The sequence below is a fragment of the Antedon mediterranea genome, chromosome 2 (genome assembly GCF_964355755.1).
Source record: "Antedon mediterranea chromosome 2, ecAntMedi1.1, whole genome shotgun sequence".
Lineage (NCBI taxonomy): Eukaryota > Metazoa > Echinodermata > Crinoidea > Comatulida > Antedonidae > Antedon > Antedon mediterranea.
In genome coordinates this window covers 11,313,931-11,334,406 of record NC_092671.1, presented here as the reverse complement: position 1 = coordinate 11,334,406, position 20,476 = coordinate 11,313,931, and the positions used below count along the sequence as shown (strand labels likewise).

Here is a 20,476-nt window from a genome sequence, read left to right as displayed (position 1 = left end):
GTCGGCCAAGGACGTGGCTTTCTGGGTCACATCACAGAGGCCTAGTCCAGTCCCAAGTGATTCACAATAGCCTACAGCTGTCCGTAATCGCGTTATCTGTAAACGAGTACTGCTTTCTTAAATCAATTTAGTATCTTTAAGTATTTCCTATAGCTAAAATCCACCACTAAGGGTTTAGGTGTCATCAACACACAATATATAATTGCATCAATTAGGTGTATGCAACCGGGGAAATAAAGGGTGCTGAATTAGTACGATGGACTATGTAATGAGTATGTGGTCCAATTGAAAAGTTTATTATCGCAGATACCTCCTGGTGGCGCTAACTTCGTGACGTCATCAATGAGGCCATGAAGCCTCTGTGAGAGAGAAGGTGTCCGAATAAAACACAATACGATATAAATTTGATATATTTACATACTTTATTTGAGGATAGCTTAAATCAGTAGCAATTATTTATTGTTTTCAAAAAATGTGTTATGTTAAACATAAGTGTCTTTACTTTATATTTTTAAAATCACCCCTGAAGTTTTACCTTACTCAACTTAGCTTAATGTATATACTGTACGCTTGTACAGGCATATGTGGAACTAGAATACAGTTATTTACAATATCAGAATATATACATATTATCATTATTACCAACACATGACCTCATATTATTTTAAAAATCAGATATACGTGTGACTCACGTGTCACTTTGCAACTAAGTCGCCTATGTCCCGGAACACAGATTATTTACATTTTAATGAAATAAGTGTCTATCAAAATGTTGAATTATTCATTTAGCGCTAGTGCAGTTTCAATTATGAAATGCATCATTATCAAAGAAAGACAAATGCCTATAGAATGAGAAAATGGATTTAACGCCACTCGTCGGTGATCGGCGCTACATATTAACACATGACCCTGTTGCATAAAATGCACACGGCATTCATATACAGTTACTATGATTTTTGTTTAAACATTGCATACTTTTAATTCATAGTTGTTCATTAAAACAACGCAGTTTTTATATGATCTTCTTTAACCTTTGACTTGGTATTCTGCTCGCTTGAGGAGCTTTCACCCGACACCAGAATGATCCACAAACCACAAAAAGTGTAGTTTTTACAATGCTTTCATGAAATTTATTTTATTCTAACGAAATGTCCAAACTATGTTGTTAAATTACATAAGTCAATAATATACAGGAGTAAAAGATGAATTGATATGTTTGAGGACAAAAATCGAAATGTGACGACAAGTTATGATATAAACATTAATATTGCCAGAAAGAATGATATCAAGTAGCTAACTTAATACTAATCAATAACGGCAAAGGTAATACGAATGCATCATTTAAACATTGCCTTCTAACAGTAAACAATTCTTATTAGCCCTGTATTTAAAATATAAGATAATGCAATACGCTGCGTTCGTATTTTAAATATTTCTACTTATACAAATTTATGAACTTAGGGCCCGTTCAGACTTAGTTATAGTTACAGTTACCAAGTTAGTTTCATGTGCACAATTATCGCACACTTAGGTGAGTAGGAACCGGGTAAAATAACTAAGCATGAACAAGCCTATAATGTGATTAACACTTTAGAAGAATTATGCATTAATAATATGGATATATAGAAGCGTTTAACATGATACCACCAAACTATGATCTTAACGTAAGAACACAAGTTAGTACGGTATCTGTTGGGCCTCTTAAACCAGCAATGCAGTTAACTTGTTGGGCCTATTTCCATCTGATAGTGGAACAAGGGACGGGAATTTCTTTGAATAGATGTGTGCTGGTGGTACATTACCGGTATTCACACTGTAAAACATAAACGATTTATGAACTATAATTGCATATTATATATATATTTATCTTACTTTTATATATACATACATACACACAAAGATATAATGCAACTATCCTTGTACAAAATTATTATATTATTACAATGTCTTTAGCTGGAGTCATCTTTTATAGGTACTGTCGAATGATTATACAGTCCTTGGGCCATAAGTTCTGATGCTAAATCATTTCTAATACCATTTGATTTCTTGATTTTTGCTCGCTTGTTTTGGAACCAAATCTTGATTTGAGACTCGTTTAAATTTAGATCGTCTGCTAAACTACGGCGGCGCTGTTCCGTTAGATAGTGGTTAACGCGAAATTCCTCTTTCAGTCGCTGTAATTGTTCGGCAGTAAATGCCGTTCTAGGCCTCTTTTCTTCTCGCTTGTCTCGTGTCAAACGTCTTGTTCTTGGACCTGATAAGAATGAAAATAAAAATATTAACATAGGAATAATAGAGGCCTTTTTATTTGGCAATATTTAACAAACTTGGCCTATAACATGAGAAGACAATGATGTTATTTTCATTAATACCGACCGGTACTTCAGGTACCTTAATGTTTTGTTTTATGAAACTGTTGCAAAAATACATATCGTGGTAGTACCGTATCTGAATTTATATAATTAGTAAACACATTATTGTGATATAGATATATCATATAACAACAAAGTATAATGCAAGACTAGAAACTCAATAATAGTATTGTTAAAGATGGATCTCTGTTGAGAATATTATAAATAAGAGAAATATTAATTGATTTATAATTTTGTTTCTTAAATGAGTATTTAAAAAAGTTGAAAACTTGATTACGATCACTATTATCAAGTCACTGATCACACATGTCATTGAATATTGTATATGAAAAAAATAGGAGAGACGTTTATAATTTTTTATCGGAAATAGAACAAAGGAGAACAGTCTTATCTTTTATTAATCAAATATTCTAAGCCCCCTCGTTCTCTCTTGCCACGGCTGCAGTGCTTACGGACACGGTTCTGTGGCCACATTATTGCTAAGAACTGTAAGCGTTAATTTATCTAGCAAAGGCGTTGAATCGGGACGAAGCGTGAGACTCAACTAAAACCAAAACGAGGTTTTAGTGTCATTGTTAATTGCTTGAATTTCCAGTCTATCTAACATTGCGCCAAAATTATGAAGATACTTTCAGAGATCATCTATTGTTTAACTTAATGCATGTTGTTAATTAAATGCATTAATTGAAAATGTTCTGAAAATCAGTGGCGCCGAAAATTGGAGTACGGTTGTTTATGTGTTGGTGACACCGGTAACGGTAATAGCATACGGAGACTCACATCAATAACCGTCAGATATTAATAAAATAAATATCACACTAGAAGCATCAAAACATTTAAAAAAACATTTTTACTTTTTCTTCCCTCATCCTTATCGTCTCCGGTACATCACATCTCCCTCATAATCTCTTATTATTCTCATAATCCAAATCAAAAAGCCTAATTATAATAACTAATATTCAATGAAGCAATATTATTTTTATTAGTAAAATATATATAGTTTTAATAACGTCCTTGAGTAGATTATAACATGTATGATTAATTCGTCAAAAGTATAAAGACGTTAATTATTAATTTTAATTATCACCTTGTTTGAAGCTCTCTGAAATTGATGTGCTGAATCAGTTTTAAGCTCTGTCTACATTATCAGACTAGTTTGACCCAAAAAAAATGTGTGATGTGCCCAAATATGGTAGTGATATGACATCATCATGTCCATATATGGGGACATCACATTTTGTTGTCATATAAAGTTTGATAGTGTAGACAGAGCCTTATGAACTATTTTAATTTACTAAATATTATATTTTGTAATATTAAATTAAAATGGTAATGACAATGTTTCTGATTAAAGTCTTTATTAATATTTTAGGATGATATTCCCGAACAAAGTTATTATGGGTGTCCCCTGAATAGAGGTTGGCCGTAGTGCTAAACCCTTAATATATGAGTGCCACACGGAAAGGGTTCTATTCTGTTTTGTTTATAAAGTACTAAATTACAGTAATTAATTAATTGTAGTATTTCAAAGTTTGATCGTGTCATTAGCAAAGTTTTTATTACTTTAATTCACAATATATCCGCCCGCTTATTTTTGTTTTGTATTTCTATATAGCCTACTATTAATATTAAAACAACGTAACTGTCTCAAACATAATTGTATATCTCCATAAAAAAATTGAACTATTAAAAACGTATTATTTTAAAATTCTCTAACTAAAATTGTCAATACATTAACCAAACTGCAATGTTGCAAGGGAGGGCCGGGGTGAGGGTTGTTGTTCATGCCTACGGATTATGTTAAGTGTCCCTGGGGCGCGAGCGGGTTGTCCCTGCAGTAATGTATCGCACAAGTAATTGGTAACGGATGGCTTGTTAAAAAGCTGACACAAGAAGAGATACATGAAAGGATGAGTTTGAGTAGACTACATGTCAATCATCATGTATATGAATAGATATAGGTAATTTAGCAAGCAGTCCTCTGGATCATGTAGCTTTGTATTATTGCGCTTCATGTGGTTTGTTCGGTTGGAATGAGTTCATCACCGTAATGTGAATTATATTCGGAACGATTATAGATATTATATAGCCTACACAATTGTTGTATAAAGTATAAGAGCCCTTGTTAAGGGGACACCACTGGACTCAAGAGTGTCCTCTTTCCTCTGAACAGAAGTTGATTATAGCAGGGAAGAGGAAAATTAGGTGTTAATACATATTTCCCCTCGTTTGTTTCACGGAAATATTTCAACTTAACATAAGTGTTCCATAAATACGAGTGTTCCAAAAGGGGGGTTATATTGTATTTGTTTTCGTATTGGACTGACAATAAACATCCATAATATCAATAGGACATACCATGTAATATAGATCAGTTGATTTTAAACCGGTAATTAGACCTAATCATTCAGTTTACAGACTAACCAAGCTATCCAACTATCCATAAATAATATTGATTGACCAACATAGCAACTTAACTCGCAATGTACATTTTAGTAAACAAGTCATCTACCATTGATGCGTCTGGCACGCGTGCGGCATGCATGCGCAAGGCGAGCCCTTGATATTTTTATGTATGATATATATATAAGACATTTAGTTACTCGAGAATGTAACCCCACGAATTTCACTCGCAATACACACGTGCATTATTGTAACTGCGACAAACTAATAATAAGGTTAATACCACTTTAACTAACATCGGCCGCTACACACTGCTATTTTAACAAGCACTTTGTTATAAAGAGGCACTCGAATGAACCGAAGTGTTGCTAATAGGCTATTTGAATTATCTATACAAGGTATGATTACAACAAAAAACAAATATTTTGAAGTCGTTAGCGTTGAAACTCACAAGCTAACGCGCTCTCTGTTGACATGTTATTAGTATTAACTTGATTGGCTTCAATTATTTTACCATACTGAATTTATAAACAAAGATGTTGTATTATAATAAATGTATATAAGTACCAATGATTTACAGCTATGTGATGCATTGATAACACAAACAAAATGTTTTCTACTATAGACTTAAGTCTAAATTGTCTTTTAATAATTTCCTTTTTCTTTTTTTGTTCACTGCGAGAGTTGCAAAATATACCATACCTTGTTATTGACTTTAATTTTATTTTACAATCACTACATACCGGTAACTGAAAAGAACAATCTAATAAACTGTAGGTTAGTTGTGGCAACTACTTAATCATGAGGAATTTCCCTTGACAGTAGTAATGATAATTGAACCTACCTTTAGAAAACGTATAAACCCCCCAAACTAGTTGCTAGTTTAGCGTATTTATCAATGATAATGTTGCCGCGAGCATGGAAATCTAATCTATCTGCAATTATATATCATTTGACGTTGTGGTGCCAATTTTCCCATACCTGCCGTGTATATAGTATTGATATGAAAAAATTACATAGGAATGACATGATTATTGTAATCGAATCTATTCGTCATACTGTAAGTGTTAATTAATAATGTAGCCATCTTATGATTAATTCATTGCAATGATCGTTTGCTGGTTTATCGAGTGTGTAGTGAGGAGTCAATATTGCCTTAGAGAAAAAGATCTAATTTCGTATCATGAGCTAATTAAAAGGTTTTCATACAGAATTGTTATATAATCATACATATATTATTTCTCCGTGATACTTGGACTCTTGTATTGATTAGGTAAGAATGTAATGATACAGCTAAATTACGAATACATTTTTATTTGAATATTATCTGAAAGATTCAACCTAATTTGTATATTATTTGAATAATTTTTCCCAGATTCAACCTAATTTAAATGTTATTTGAATAACTTATTATAGATTCAATCAGATTGAATATTATTTGAATAATGTATCCTAGATACAACAAAATTTGTATATTATTTGAATAAAGTATTATCGATTGAACCTAATTTGAATAAAGTATTCTCAACCAAATTTGAATATTATTCGAATATTTATTATAGATTCAACCTATTTTGAATGGTATTTGAATAATGTATCCTAGATACAACCTAATTTATGTTTCAATAATCTATCAGATTCAAATTGAATACTGTATTATATCGATATATCCTATTCAACTCTTCTAATTTAAATATTTTGAATAATAATACAAATCCTATATTCAAACTATAATACTTCATAATGTATATTCTGGATACAACGAAAGGAAAAATGTAAATGTAAAAGATATACCCAAATCTAAAAGTCATGGGAAGTATAGGAATTAGAGAGTAACTCGTCTTGGGAAGAATGTATTGCACGTCTTTCACATAGTAATAATAATCACATCTATACCCGGCATTCAACAGTTAACTTTCACCATTCTCTTGTTGAGAAATATATATTGTATTGGATAAGGCTTGTTCAAAATGTAGACAGAGTATTAACTAGTATACGCGTAAAAGATCGATAACAATATCGTATCGATTGAAATCTTAAATAATAATGTGTATCGCACGATATATAATATTATTTTAAGTAGTTATTTGCTCAAATAAATAAATCTATTGAATATATTTCTTTAGCTATTTCGTCGATTGGTTTAAGTTGAATTATGGCTTAGCTGCACAGCTATAATTCTGTAGTTAAAACATGTATAAAAAATAAATAACGATGTTTCTTTATAAAGGTCAATGAATGAGAGTCAATTGGCACCTAAGTTATTGTATTTTATGTTTATATTTTCGTTTATAAAATTGCCATTTATTCTCTCTGAATGACAGATAATCTAATCTATAAAATTGTTAGATATTTTTAATGGTTGAGGTTAAAAGCTGTACTGTACGCGGTGTACCGCAAAATCATACTTTAATGTGTATAAATGGTATTGTCATACTTTCTAATCTCATTATAAAAATATTAAACATTATAAGGCAAAAGCTTATACAATTAGTATTATGCCTATAATCTTATACCAACGAATTTGAATTGATAGTTACCGGTAAATTTATGTTCGGTCTAATATATAAAGCTCTACACATCAAACTTTATTTGAAAAACGTGATGTGCCTATATATGAATATGATGATGTCATATCAATACCAAATTTGGGCAAATCACACTTTTTTTGTCAAACTAGTTTTATAGTGTAGACAGAGCTTTAGTTTAAAATGTTTGTAGATTTATAAAAATTGCTAATGTGATCGGTGATATTGATTATTTATATTGCAATAATAATCGTTATTTAGTTAACACCAGCCTATCGGAACAATGCAAGATACTAATCCTACAAACTAAAACAATTCCCCTTGTTTAAAGAGTCTCAACCTTAAGTTACCTGTTGACTTGACAAGCTGGAATTACCGGATACTAAGTCATTTAATATTGATCAAATTATGAATGATATTTGACCAGGTTAAATTTAACAAAGTGGTTTTATTGAATAACTATTTAGGCCGACAGCTGTCTCGCTTTGTCCCAAGTAATTGCCTACCCAGTGCCGTACCAAGACAGACTGAAGAAGATTAATCTAAGACGAGTACAACGTAGAGAGAAAAAAAAAACACCATTAAATGGAAAAAAAAAATAATATCTAAAAGTTTCAACATTTAAATATAGGTCTAGATAATTTATCAACGAAGAATCAAAGCATCATTGTTAGCTGCATTGATTAGTTGAAACGTTTATAATAAACTTAATACAAGTTGTATTTTATAAAATAAGTAATATAAATGTAGAAGGTGCAACATGTTTTCATCCAGTTTGCTGTCGTTGTAGCTCATCCATAACTTTTATATTTCTTTTCTTTATTTTATTAGGTTCAATATAACTTCTATTAAGTAAAAACCACGCGACCCAACAAAGTGTTCCCATAATAGAGATGTCCCTTGAACAGGGATTGCCTCTTATTTTCATTCATTTATTCATTCATATCATTTTATGGGAAAGTGTTCCTTAATTATGTGAAGACATTTCATCATTTACTTACCGTAACGCCTTAAATAAATGTTATAGAACACATACGTATGCCATCTATTTATTTCTTGTTAACAGTTCCTATTTCATAATAAAAACGCAAATTATTTATAGTACAGTATTGGCTTAACATGTTGATATTTTAATTTTTCTTAAGTATTAGAAAGAATTAAAGAACTTTGAGTTTAATGACACCTTATCTTGTATCGTTACCCAAAGGGATACATCTTCTTAGTATTTGAGGGAAAAAATAAACGTATTAGTAATAATAGGCTTGGCTATATAAAAATTAGTCTGATATTTTTAAGTGATTATTGTTAGCATACATCAGTGGTTTGTTCACTTACTGAGCAAGGCGTTGATAGAAAAGCTAAGCTTTGTATAGACAAGTGACATACTTAATTCTGCATACGTTAAGATTATTGTAAGATTCAGGAAAGAAGGTTGTAGAAATTAGACTGTGATGCTGTAAGATACGTAATTTACAGCTATTTCCAAACTCTCCGTTTATTTTTACCTTTGAATTGAATGAGTGACCAGTGGTGTTATTACTCTTTGATATTAATCATTGTAAAGCTCGTAAAGTTCAACTTGATCATGATGCTTAGTTTCAAGGCACACCCACTTAAGGCCGATAAGACACAAAATTAATTCAACTAAATTTAAGATAAAATTATACTTAAGTTATACCATCGTGATTAAATGCACTTTTCATCCTGTAATTATTATAGAAATGTCCTGTAGTATAAATATTAAGGAATTCAGATGGCATGCGTAATACTATAATGTATAACTCGGGACACTATAACATCGGAATAAATATAGTTTGTTTTTTGGTGCTGATAAGACGTGCAGGAAAATGTAATTCCGAAACCAAAATAAAAAGCCTACAATTATGTCAATCATATGGATTACGAGCTGTCTTGGATTTATCGCTTAGGGCGATGTGAACTACGGGGCGTTAGGACCAATTTAATAACCAGCCAATATCCAGGCCTAGCATTACACTCATAATCCTTCAAAATAAGAGTATTTGTAAAATTGTATGAATCATAATTGTTAGTGTGTCTATCCCGCAGGGATATTGTGTCCAAATGCAAATTCAATTATTGGCTTACATGCCGATTGCAACGAAATAGGCCTTGTTGAAATAACGATCAAACAAACAATTGACTTTTACTAATGTGTGTTGATGTTTAGTTTCTTATATAAATTACTTTTGTTTGTTTACCAACATTGAAGACGTATCATTCGTTTGGCATAATAACGAGTATAGTTTTAAACTTTTCCTAATAAGGGATGTTTGTTTCTTTATTAGTTATTATCAATTACATTTGTTATAGATAGAAGATATGCTAATGCATGTGATAACATTAAGCAATATCAGAGCACAATCGATGACACATACTTTCTCAAATATTTATAGCATTATAGGTTTTACTGTAGTTTTTATTATTTTCCAGTGACTGATACATTGGACAGTTTAAGAGTCCAAACATTTTTTCGACCGATTTTTAGTTCTCGTCATTTTATATTTTATTCCCCAGTTACATTTTAACTGTAAATAAGGCAATGATACATAAAATAGTGTTTAAGGACTTGCTCCTTGTTTATAGGCACCAATCATGCCTAATCATTTCACATTACCAGTACATTTTTATAATTATTAATTAACAAACAGTTTCCAAGATAATTTTAATGAATTATACACGATTATAATGATTAAAATCATAATAATATATATTTTTATACATAACAAAATCATTTATGAAATTATTTGATAATGTGGATATTCCTTATCGTTAAACAACACAGAATTTTAGTCTAATATTCTATTCACTATTAAGTCTCTTCACAACGGCAGTGTTTTTATTTTCTCACGCTGAATATTGTATGATATACAGATACACTTTTTATAAAATCAAAACTCATAATTCTTTGATGATATATATTAACGCATTTTAATGATGGAAGTTAATATTTCATTTCCTATCGCCAGGCCCCATACCAATAAGGATATCCTAAAACTTCTCAATGTTGAAAGTTTGAAGTATGTAAATACAATCGATAACGTATAGTTTATGATGGTAAAACAAGTATAATATTAGATAATTATTTTGACCTACATTGTGTGAGCTTTAACTTGCACTTTTAGACACCATACTTTTAACATCGTCATGTACAGTGTATCTTTATTTTGTTCTTTTTTTAATAAACATTTTTATGAAATCATCTTTGAATAAATTGAAATGAAATCATCTTTAAAAAATGATACATCATGGATTACTTTTAACATTGGCCTAAATAATATAAAGAAAGAGGTGTTAATTAAACGAATAAAAATAATAAAGTAAACTTAAAATTAGGCCTATATATATTTTTGAAAATATAAGAGCCATCAATAAGTAATAGTTAAGTTATGATGATGTCATCGACGTGGTTTGTGTGCCACCGTTTGCTTTGTAACATCGATAAGATACCATTTTATTAGAAAACTTTCTTAAATTTCACATAAGAACTATAGTATCAAATAATTGTTAATCAAATAATAATATTATCAATAATATTATTATAATAATGATATCACTTGTGCGTGAGTTAAAGAAAATGAACTAACTCAACATTACCGTCGGACAAGAAAGAGAAAAAGACGACTGATTTTTGTTTAAAACAACCAGGTACAAATCGGGCGTACTACTATTATAACCAAGTGATTATCTTTACTCATCGGTATTTTATTAAACATTAAAAGGTTATAAAAAAAGTTAATAATCTCTCTCTCTTTCTAAAAAAAATTATAACTATGAGTTAATCATATACCGGTAGGCCTACAAAAATAATTAATTACTAATAATGTCAAATAATGAAGCAAAGTTATAATCTCTCTCTATAAAAATGATAATTATGAGTTAATCATTAGGTCTACAACGATCATTAATTACGAATAATGTCAAATAATGAAGATAAGATAATAATGTCAAATAGTTGCTTATCACTCCGTTTGAAAGTTTTCTCCTCCGCCGTAAGATTCGCCAGCAGCGCAAACTAACCTATTCGTCCTAAGACTCATCTGATCAAATAGTAGCCAATAAGATATGTTCATTTTCGATAATTATATTTTCAATCAATAGAAACTTATTATATATTTCTCGGGGGAATATCATGATATTCGAATTATCAATTGGAATGAGCTTACTTATCATCGCCAGCAAAATGGAGAGATCTGCATAACCATACGGCTATAAAAATGTTCGTGCTGAAGATAACTCATAAATCAGCATACAATTTATTATTCTGATGGGGGATATGAAATACATGCCTTTGAATAATATTAACAGCGGTTTATTATATTTAGCTTATTATTCATGCTGATTTTTGTTTATAACAAGTCTTTATTTAACTAATATCGCAATATCTCTGTTTTGATGAACTTGTTATGATTGTGATGGTTATAGATAATAACATCATCACACTATTTGAACAATTTGACTTGTCAAAAATTAGCAACATTTTAATTCTGGTTGATACCGTAGTCTAAATGTCGTTATTGTTTATGGAATATTTTTTTCCACAACGCGATATGTTACTATGAAATTTTTGATTTTTAAAAATAATAGGAATTGTATTTGAAAAATATTACTACATTTGAATTGTGATTATTAGGCCGACACACAATTTAAAATAAATAATATATATAAATACATTTTTAAAATAATTCATTACAGTAATAATAATATTATTTTATATGAAAGTATTCTTTTTATTAATGTTTAATATATATTGGTTTAAAAAATAGGACTATATAAAAACAGATGAACTTATCTTTATCTGATATGTTTTTAGATACAATAATAATTAAACAAAGAGAAAAAAATGCTTAATGCACAATATGCGCTTTATTTGAAACTTTTAAAATTAATAAACCGGCGAAATGTAATGCATTGCCATTTGAGTGTTCTCGCTCCTTTCAGATGTATGTTATTAAATAAAAAAGACAGGAACATCAGTCAACTAGATAGTACTGTAGTAACTTTGTTAGTTAGACAGTATAATATAACCTATTCATTTAATTTAATCAGAGAATACATAATAATTGTCATTTTCTATTTGATTTTAAAAAATCCTAATTGTTTAAGTATTTTCAAAATGTTGATATTTCCCCATTTTAGTATACAATGAACAGCTATCATGTATCATTTAAAATTTAGAAAGTAGTTGTTAATTAGGGCTGACTCTCCACATGAACGAATCACTTTCAAATAGAGTTTAATTTGTAGTTGATTGTCTGTTAAGTGGTGCGATTATCCTAGGCAGACGGTATTCACGCGCTTACGACCATCAAGAAAAAAACGGTAGTACACATAACAACGCTTATTATAGTCTGAAATAATTTACAGTTTGTCTCAGAAACCACAGACCTTGGGTATTAGAAAGGCCTATAATAGATGTTGTAATACTTGTTTATTTATTTTTTTTATTGTTGTTGATGATATCGGCCGGTTTAGTTAATTCATGAAAGTAGCTTCGTTCAATTATTGACATGCAGAGAATGATGACAATATTAAGATGTATTGAATGTATAATAATCTATATATAATACAAATACAGTACCGTAATTAAAATTTAAAAGTTTTTATTATATTAAATTATATAAATTTACATTTTATATAATTCGTATCTCACTGAATGAATAAACAATAAATGTACAAGAAGAGGAAAGCATTCTAAAGGATGTTGCTGGTAATTTGATGTCAATATTGGTCATGTGATTATCATTCTTTGTCAAGTACAGTAATTGGTTTTATATTGACAATAAATAAAGTTTGAATTTCAAATGCTAAAATCATTCAACGTAATTCTATCTTGCCGTTTTCTACAAGATCTTTGTCCCAATTCTATAGTCTCAAATGTTGTTTACATAAAACAAGTTTTAAATGACAAAAATACCTTACTAACAATAACCGCTGCGAGGGTCTCCATTTCACTTATCCTATTTGTTAAGTTATTATACCAAATTCCAAATTATATATATATATATATACAACAGTTATTGTTTTACCGATATGTCACTTTTGAGTATAAATGGTTGGGCCTAAATATCATTGAAACTTAGTGTCAAATGTACTGGGGAGTATACGTTACCAATTATTTGACCACAAATCCTATTATTCCCATTATCTTACACAGATTAATCCCAGACTCTATTTTTGAATACAAACATTACAATTTTATATTAAAGATACATGTATAAAAACCTTAAGATAGCATTTTCAAATAATGGATAAAAAGGAAGGAGAGAAAAGGTAACTATGTCTTATTTTAGTTATGTAACTGAAACTAATTGAATTAAGCAATCGGCCATAAGTAACAACATTATTTAATTCCTAAGAAAAATTCGTATCATATGATTGGTTTAACGAGTCCTAAAGCAATCGCAATCTAAATGTTATTATATTATATTATTTTATTCATCGAACATTTTGAAAAAAATCTCTTAAATGGTAAAAGTTCTGTTCATTTTTTATGACATCAACTAATGTTATTATACTTTTATTAATAACAGTATTAATAATTTCCTACAATTGCTCAATTAATTTGTTATCTATGGGAGGTTACATGACATCATATTAAACACAGTAAGGAAACAATTAATTATTTAAATTTTGACACTAATTTACTTTAAAGATGTATTGTCCCCAAAACATGTAAAACGAAGATTAAGGCCATTTAGCAGTTTGATAAAAAAAAATTATTATTTCACTTACAAAAAGACAAAATTAATGGTTAAATCTAACCAATTTGAATATGTTTTTGCTTTAAATTATATTTTTAATGTAAATAATCTGTTTTCAATCAAATTTTTGGTCAAAGTGAACAAATACTATGAGACATTAAAATGGCATATTCAACAAAGATATATTTTAACTATATTCTTCAATGGAGACAATGTATTTTTAATTTCGTTAAAAAAGATACAAAGTATATAAGATGTTACCAATCATAACTTAGGCCCACATAACTTAAATTTATATGCCATAATACATTGTTAAACCCAACATTATATATACATCTGTCGCGTTTATAAATAGCCACATGATTATTTGCTATTTATGTTCATAAGATAGATACAATTATCATTATCAGGAATTTAACCTGAATAACTTTAGCAATAAACGTCTACAAAATAGTTAAGGTGTTTGATTCGTGATCTATGAAAATGACTAACATATAGGTGAAATAAACTATAAATATGATCTGTAACTAAATTTAGGAAAATAAAAAACATAAAAAATGATAAATACATGAGGTAATAATTGCTTTAATCTTACAATACGGTATATGAATTAAATACGGGATCAAATTATTAAGCATTTTAAACAGCGAATTAATAGATCGATCCTATTACTAAGTTATGAAAGTGGTATTTTGAAAAACGCCAAATTTTGAATTATTAATTTAGGCCTAGTATAAAAACAAACTACACATTTAATTAAAAAAATTGTTTGATCGATAAATCAAAGTGACATGGACGTAGCTGTGTAAATTAAGTTGTTGTTCTTATTAATTGTTTAACCGTAAAAACATCTGTTTTCAAAATAAGAACGATGGTAATATGGATGCACGTCATGAGTATTTCGCACGCTGAGCGACCACCGAGCGACCTACGTATGATCCGTTTTAAAATGTTAGGCTTAACAACGAACCGTACGTTGTATACACCGTTAACAACTTAAAATAGTTAACTGGGTACTCTGCTTATACTGTGCCGTATGTCGCCCAGTAAAACATAACTCTGTTTAAAAACAATAGTATCGGTATATTTAGGCCTAATATACCCAATTTCATTTGTACCTCGCTGTTAAAATGACAATAAATAATATCGTATCGTATAGTTTTATGGTCGACTTTATTCATGTCAATATTAAATAGATTAGAAAAACACATGTGAAAATTAAATCGTAATTTTGTTCTGATTTTAAATCAGTAACCATCAGACCTACACTCTACAACAGGTTAACAATTATGATTATACAACTAGTGTAAATAAATAACCTTACCTGAACTTGGTCGGTCAGAATATCGTGTACAATAAACCCAAGCTGGCCATAAATTTGCTTTAAGTGTTGCGTCTGCATCTCCATCACTTGATTTTGAATCTTGACTTTGTACCGAACTGTTCGTATCATCGTTTTTTAGCTTATTTGGTTCGCGACTATGTACAAGTCGTCCGAATCCAGGACTTAAAATATTCTCAATGAAGAAGTTCGTGTATTTTAGATTAGGATCGAAAGCACAAGGTGCATTTACTTCACTGTTCAATGCTGGTAGCGATCTCTTCTCATCCATGTTTATGAAAATATCAGAGGCTTGCCCTAAGAACAATTTTTTTGGTTGTCGAAATGTCTCCTTTACAAACTTCTTTCGCCGTAATTAAATTCACTAAATTGAGTAGGAACCTTTCAATACAAGAAAGTGTAATTTGTTTCCACTGAACACGGGTCTGTGTAAGTTATGACTGGAAAATAGTTAACATCCCAAGATAAGAGCCCGCGATAACTTCGTTTCACTGTTGACGCATGCGCACACAGAGCATGTCATGGAAAGCTATTAAATTAGGACTACTACACGAACTGTCGCTTTGAATGACGATATCATAATGTATAATTATGATAAATCAATAACAGATTATGATAAAAACGTTACTGTGTTATCGATATAAGTAAGGGGCGTAGACTTTTAAACGTTTCTTTTTTCTACGCATGCGCGTGAACTTTTTTCACGGAATACACAATGAACTTCTGCTACACTTGTTAATTTAATTAAATACGATACAATTTTGACCATTTCGTTTTCTCCGACCACTTAGGCTAAATCTAATCAGCAGATAATCCGGGTATATATTTAGCAAGGATTTCCGGGGGGTTCCTTCCAAACAAATAGGGTCCCGGTGTGAGTTACTTGACCTTACAGCGCAATTTCTAGGCCTAGGCTAATACTTGCCGGACGATATAGAACTTGTCCTTAGAATAACTATCAAAATTGAGATAATTAAAAAGACTGACTTAAGACTAAAGGTAATTAAAATAATTAATATTGACAAACAGATCATCCCTTATCCGCTAGGAGCTCATATTGCAAGTTATCTTTGGATTAATGTTGATGAATAATAAAGTCACACACGTGGTAACAAATCACTTGGAATGCAATTGAATTTAAATTACCATCGAACGCTAGGAAATCCTAGTCAATCCAAAGCATTAAAAAAGTAGCCTTGTAAGTTTCTATGTTATTTGCTCATCGATAATGCATGTCCAAAGATGATTACAGTCTGAATCATTTCAGATTTTGAAGTATGTTTAAAATGAATAACTTTTAAAACAGTTTTTAATTTCTGCTTCCTATTCACAAATGATAAAGTAATGAGTTAGGCCTTTGTTAGTTATTTGTTTTATGGGCATTTGATAGTTAAATTGACTTATAAAAATAATATGAAAATATACATTTTTTAGTTTGAATTTCTCTCTAACAATAGGCATACATATTATGTTTTTGTCGCTATAGTCGTAAGTGTGCATGCATTCCACGCATAAAAGTCACCACAACCTTTGAATTTTACATCATAGTTCTTCAAACCATGGAGTTTAACATGCTTCATTCAACGAATAATAATATATCTGGTAATTCTATTACGGCGAAGTAATTAGAAAAGAAATTTAGCCATTTGTTATAATTCATTTTATTTTATATGGATTAAAGAAAATATTTCGTTTATTTTCTTAATAGTAAGATGTAAAAATCAGTCAAGAAAATAGGTAGGGTTAATGACATGACAATGACATTTTTATCAGTTTGTGTATCATTGTGTAGTTGTTAATTTTTTATTAATTTTGTTCTTAAAATAATTACCTGTTTTTACCTCATGATTATGTGACTAGAAAATATAATTTATTTCAAAGTTGTCAGTTAATTTGGTGTTAGATGAGTTTTTATTTTAAGGGGGAAAAAAAGGTTAAACTTACAAACAATGTTATACACAAATCAGAATATTGTCTATCTAAAAATGGATTATTCATAAATTTAACCATTTTAAATTATTAAAATAATAAGCATGGTGATTTTCTAATGCTGCAATTTGCTAATTATTTTAAAAATCTGGATGTAATAGCTTTTGTTTTGCATCGAATTGTAGCAGAATTTGTTTTATATGTATAATGATCGCCGGTTAATAAATTGAAATAGATACGCTGGCTTAATCGTCTATTTGTGAAGATTGTTTTGCAATTTCGATCATTCCTTTGGAATAAGTGATTCTTAATATATATTTTTTATAACCCGTGTGTCCGTATCAAATGACGCGTATATGAATTCAATTTTCTTTATTTTCGCACGTTGGTATAACCACCGCGAGAAGGCGCGAAATTAACACACCTTCGGGTTCTCGTTAAAAACCCATGAGAATTACTTAGTAAAAATCACTGCATCTCACTGTGTTAGTGCAGCGTTTCGTCCAATAGACAATCCTAGCGTTTCGCATCTTGGATTGGTCCCAGTTGGTTTCATCACTATCTTTTGGTGCTAAAGACCCAGGTTTGACAATATGAATGAGTTTCAGTGATTGCCTTAATATAGTCAAATTTCACTCTGGAGTCTCGTTTGTCTCCCTCATTTAATCTCTTATCTAATTAATAGTCGTATTAACAACGTGCAATCAGAACTCGTTGATGAATCGTCTCTTATTATTCTTTACGGTTCGTTAGTTTTCATAAAGATTCTATCGTTAGATACGCATCAATTCTGACTTATGATAGTGATATCTCGTTCATGTTTATTCATTTTCTGTTTGAGTTTGACACGCCGTAAACTGTCCCGTATTTAGAAAATGCAATTTACTGTGATTGAACAGGGACTGCAGAACGTATTATTAATTATCAAACGTAATCAAAGGATAAACACATAACTTTCTCCCAAGAATAGATTACCAACGATAATAAATATAGTAGATGATAAGTTACATTGGTGTTTCAATCAAATTATCTTCCAATGATTTATTTAGAAAGCAAGGAAAAAATGAATAGTACATGCGCAGCTTGACTACCGATTATCTGATTTTTTAAATATGATTTTATACAAATATACATTCCGTCTACACTATCAAACTCTATGTGACAACAAAAATGTGATGTGCCCTTATATGGACATGGTGATGTCATTTCACTACCATATTTAATCATATCACTACCATATTTGGGCACATCATACTTTTTTTGTCAAACTAATTTGGTAGTGTAGACAGAGCTTAATATAAGAACAAATCTTAATATATATATATATATATTTAAATTTATATTAAATAATAATCATTGTATAATACTTTTTTTTTTTTTTTCATGAATTAGCTCGAAAAATAATTTATTGAATAATATAGTTTATTACATAAAAATAATGTTGTTTACACATATTAAACCTAAACTGTTATGTAAATCACATAATTATTCGTATTTTAACGAAGTTCTTTTAAATGTACAGATTTCATTTGAATGGGACTTTTATGTATAATTATAATTTTACACATCATACTTAGACTAAAAAATAAAATGATTTTTTGTTAACATTATAACATTTATTTTAAGAGTTCTTCATCTTGATTCAGCATATTATTCGTAAGCATTGATTAGTCTATATCATTATAAGAGATTTCTTTATTATAATACGTTTTATAAAGATTTAGCTAAACACATTGCCATCGATCGATATCATTGATTTTACTTGAATTGCCGATTAGGACGTTAACTGTGTGTGTGCCTATCTACATATACAGATGATATAGAAGAAGGTAAAAAACATGATGCGGTGTAAATTTTTAACTTAAACAGTTTTTTTTTACAGTTTTATAAACAAAATAGAATTCTCCAATGGCAAGCATCATATTCGGAAAACGTTAATAATAATATTTATTCGGCAAAAGTTCTTAAAAGTACGTTTTACATGTCATCTTGCCAGGAGCAAGTAATAGGCATGAGCCCAAACAGAAAACTGTTCTTACTCCATCATTATTATAAAATATAAAAATTAACAAAACTAAGTAGTACAAATTAATTAAAAACAAACAAAACAAAGTTATAACAGGATATAACAGTACCGGTATGTTTTTAAATTGTATTCAATAGCTTTAAAAAATGTAGGCGTATAATAGTATGTCCAATACTTATAATGTGAGTACACGTAGTCTTAAACCCAAAATAACTCCTATATCTATTTTGTTAAAGTCACAAATTTAATATATTTTTAACACAATTTGACTTCCTTTTTTAAAATGAACGAACCTGTGACAGTCACTTGATATTTACAAAGGAAAAGTCAATAAATATATTACATTCGCAAAACCCGATAGCATTCTTTTAATTGCTTGCTTCAAATGATCTGATCACTGATATGCCTATATCAGTCATAATATACACACAATTGATTAATCTAATTATTCTATGTTATTATAATCTATCAAAATTGTTTTAATGGAAATTGGTTTTGATTAAATTTAGATAAAAATGTTCCACATCATTCAGAAGTCCCAATGGGAAGAATATAAGGAAACAAAATCACAATCAAGTTGATGATAAGTTAAAAATGTTTTTTTACAATCTATAATTGTAAAACAATACTTTTTATAAACAATAATTACATACGGTGTTTAATTTAAATAAACTTGAAACCAAAATTAAAAGAGGATAATTGTAACAATTTTTTTTTAAATAAAAAATAAAATAAAATAAAATTACTTCATCTGTCATTTCATGAGTGGTAGTTGGTCAATGACTGTTAAACAATTCCACAAACTAAAAGCCTATGTTGAGTTAATACATTGTCAAGTATGAATACATATCTAAGGAATGGAATAAGCCGATGATGATATGATCTTCCTATATACTACATTTTTTTGATTACCCATGAGATTGGATGGTAATCGTAGATTCCCAGGGGCCCAATGTAATGAATCTACAATATATATTTGTATTATACGCACGACATAAATCACGGACAGTCTTACACCTATTCAACGCTATGAAATAACTCTCGTTTAATTAGGTTTCACTACGAATGATAGATTATTTAGCGATCGGATTCATAAAGTATATGTTATACGTAAATCGTTATTTGGATGAGACAGAAATAACAATTCTTGACAA

At 29.7% G+C, this 20,476-nt stretch overlaps 1 protein-coding gene across 2 annotated transcripts; it reads right to left on the bottom strand.

Annotated features, from left to right (window-relative positions):
• Positions 1–434: 434 nt before the first annotated feature.
• LOC140040406 (segmentation polarity homeobox protein engrailed-like) lies at positions 435–15,848 on the bottom strand. Of its 2 annotated transcripts, XM_072086313.1 has the most exons (3): positions 15,350–15,848; positions 2,036–2,254; positions 435–1,813 (listed from the first exon to the last, which is right to left on the bottom strand). In XM_072086313.1, exons 1-3 carry the CDS (start codon positions 15,636–15,638, stop codon positions 1,809–1,811), a joined length of 513 nt encoding a protein of 170 aa, XP_071942414.1. In that variant the 5' UTR covers positions 15,639–15,848; the 3' UTR covers positions 435–1,808. The 2 variants fall into 2 exon arrangements, with proteins under 2 accessions (XP_071942414.1, XP_071942413.1); XM_072086312.1 differs by having other exon boundaries at positions 435–2,254.
• Positions 15,849–20,476: the final 4,628 nt, after the last annotated feature.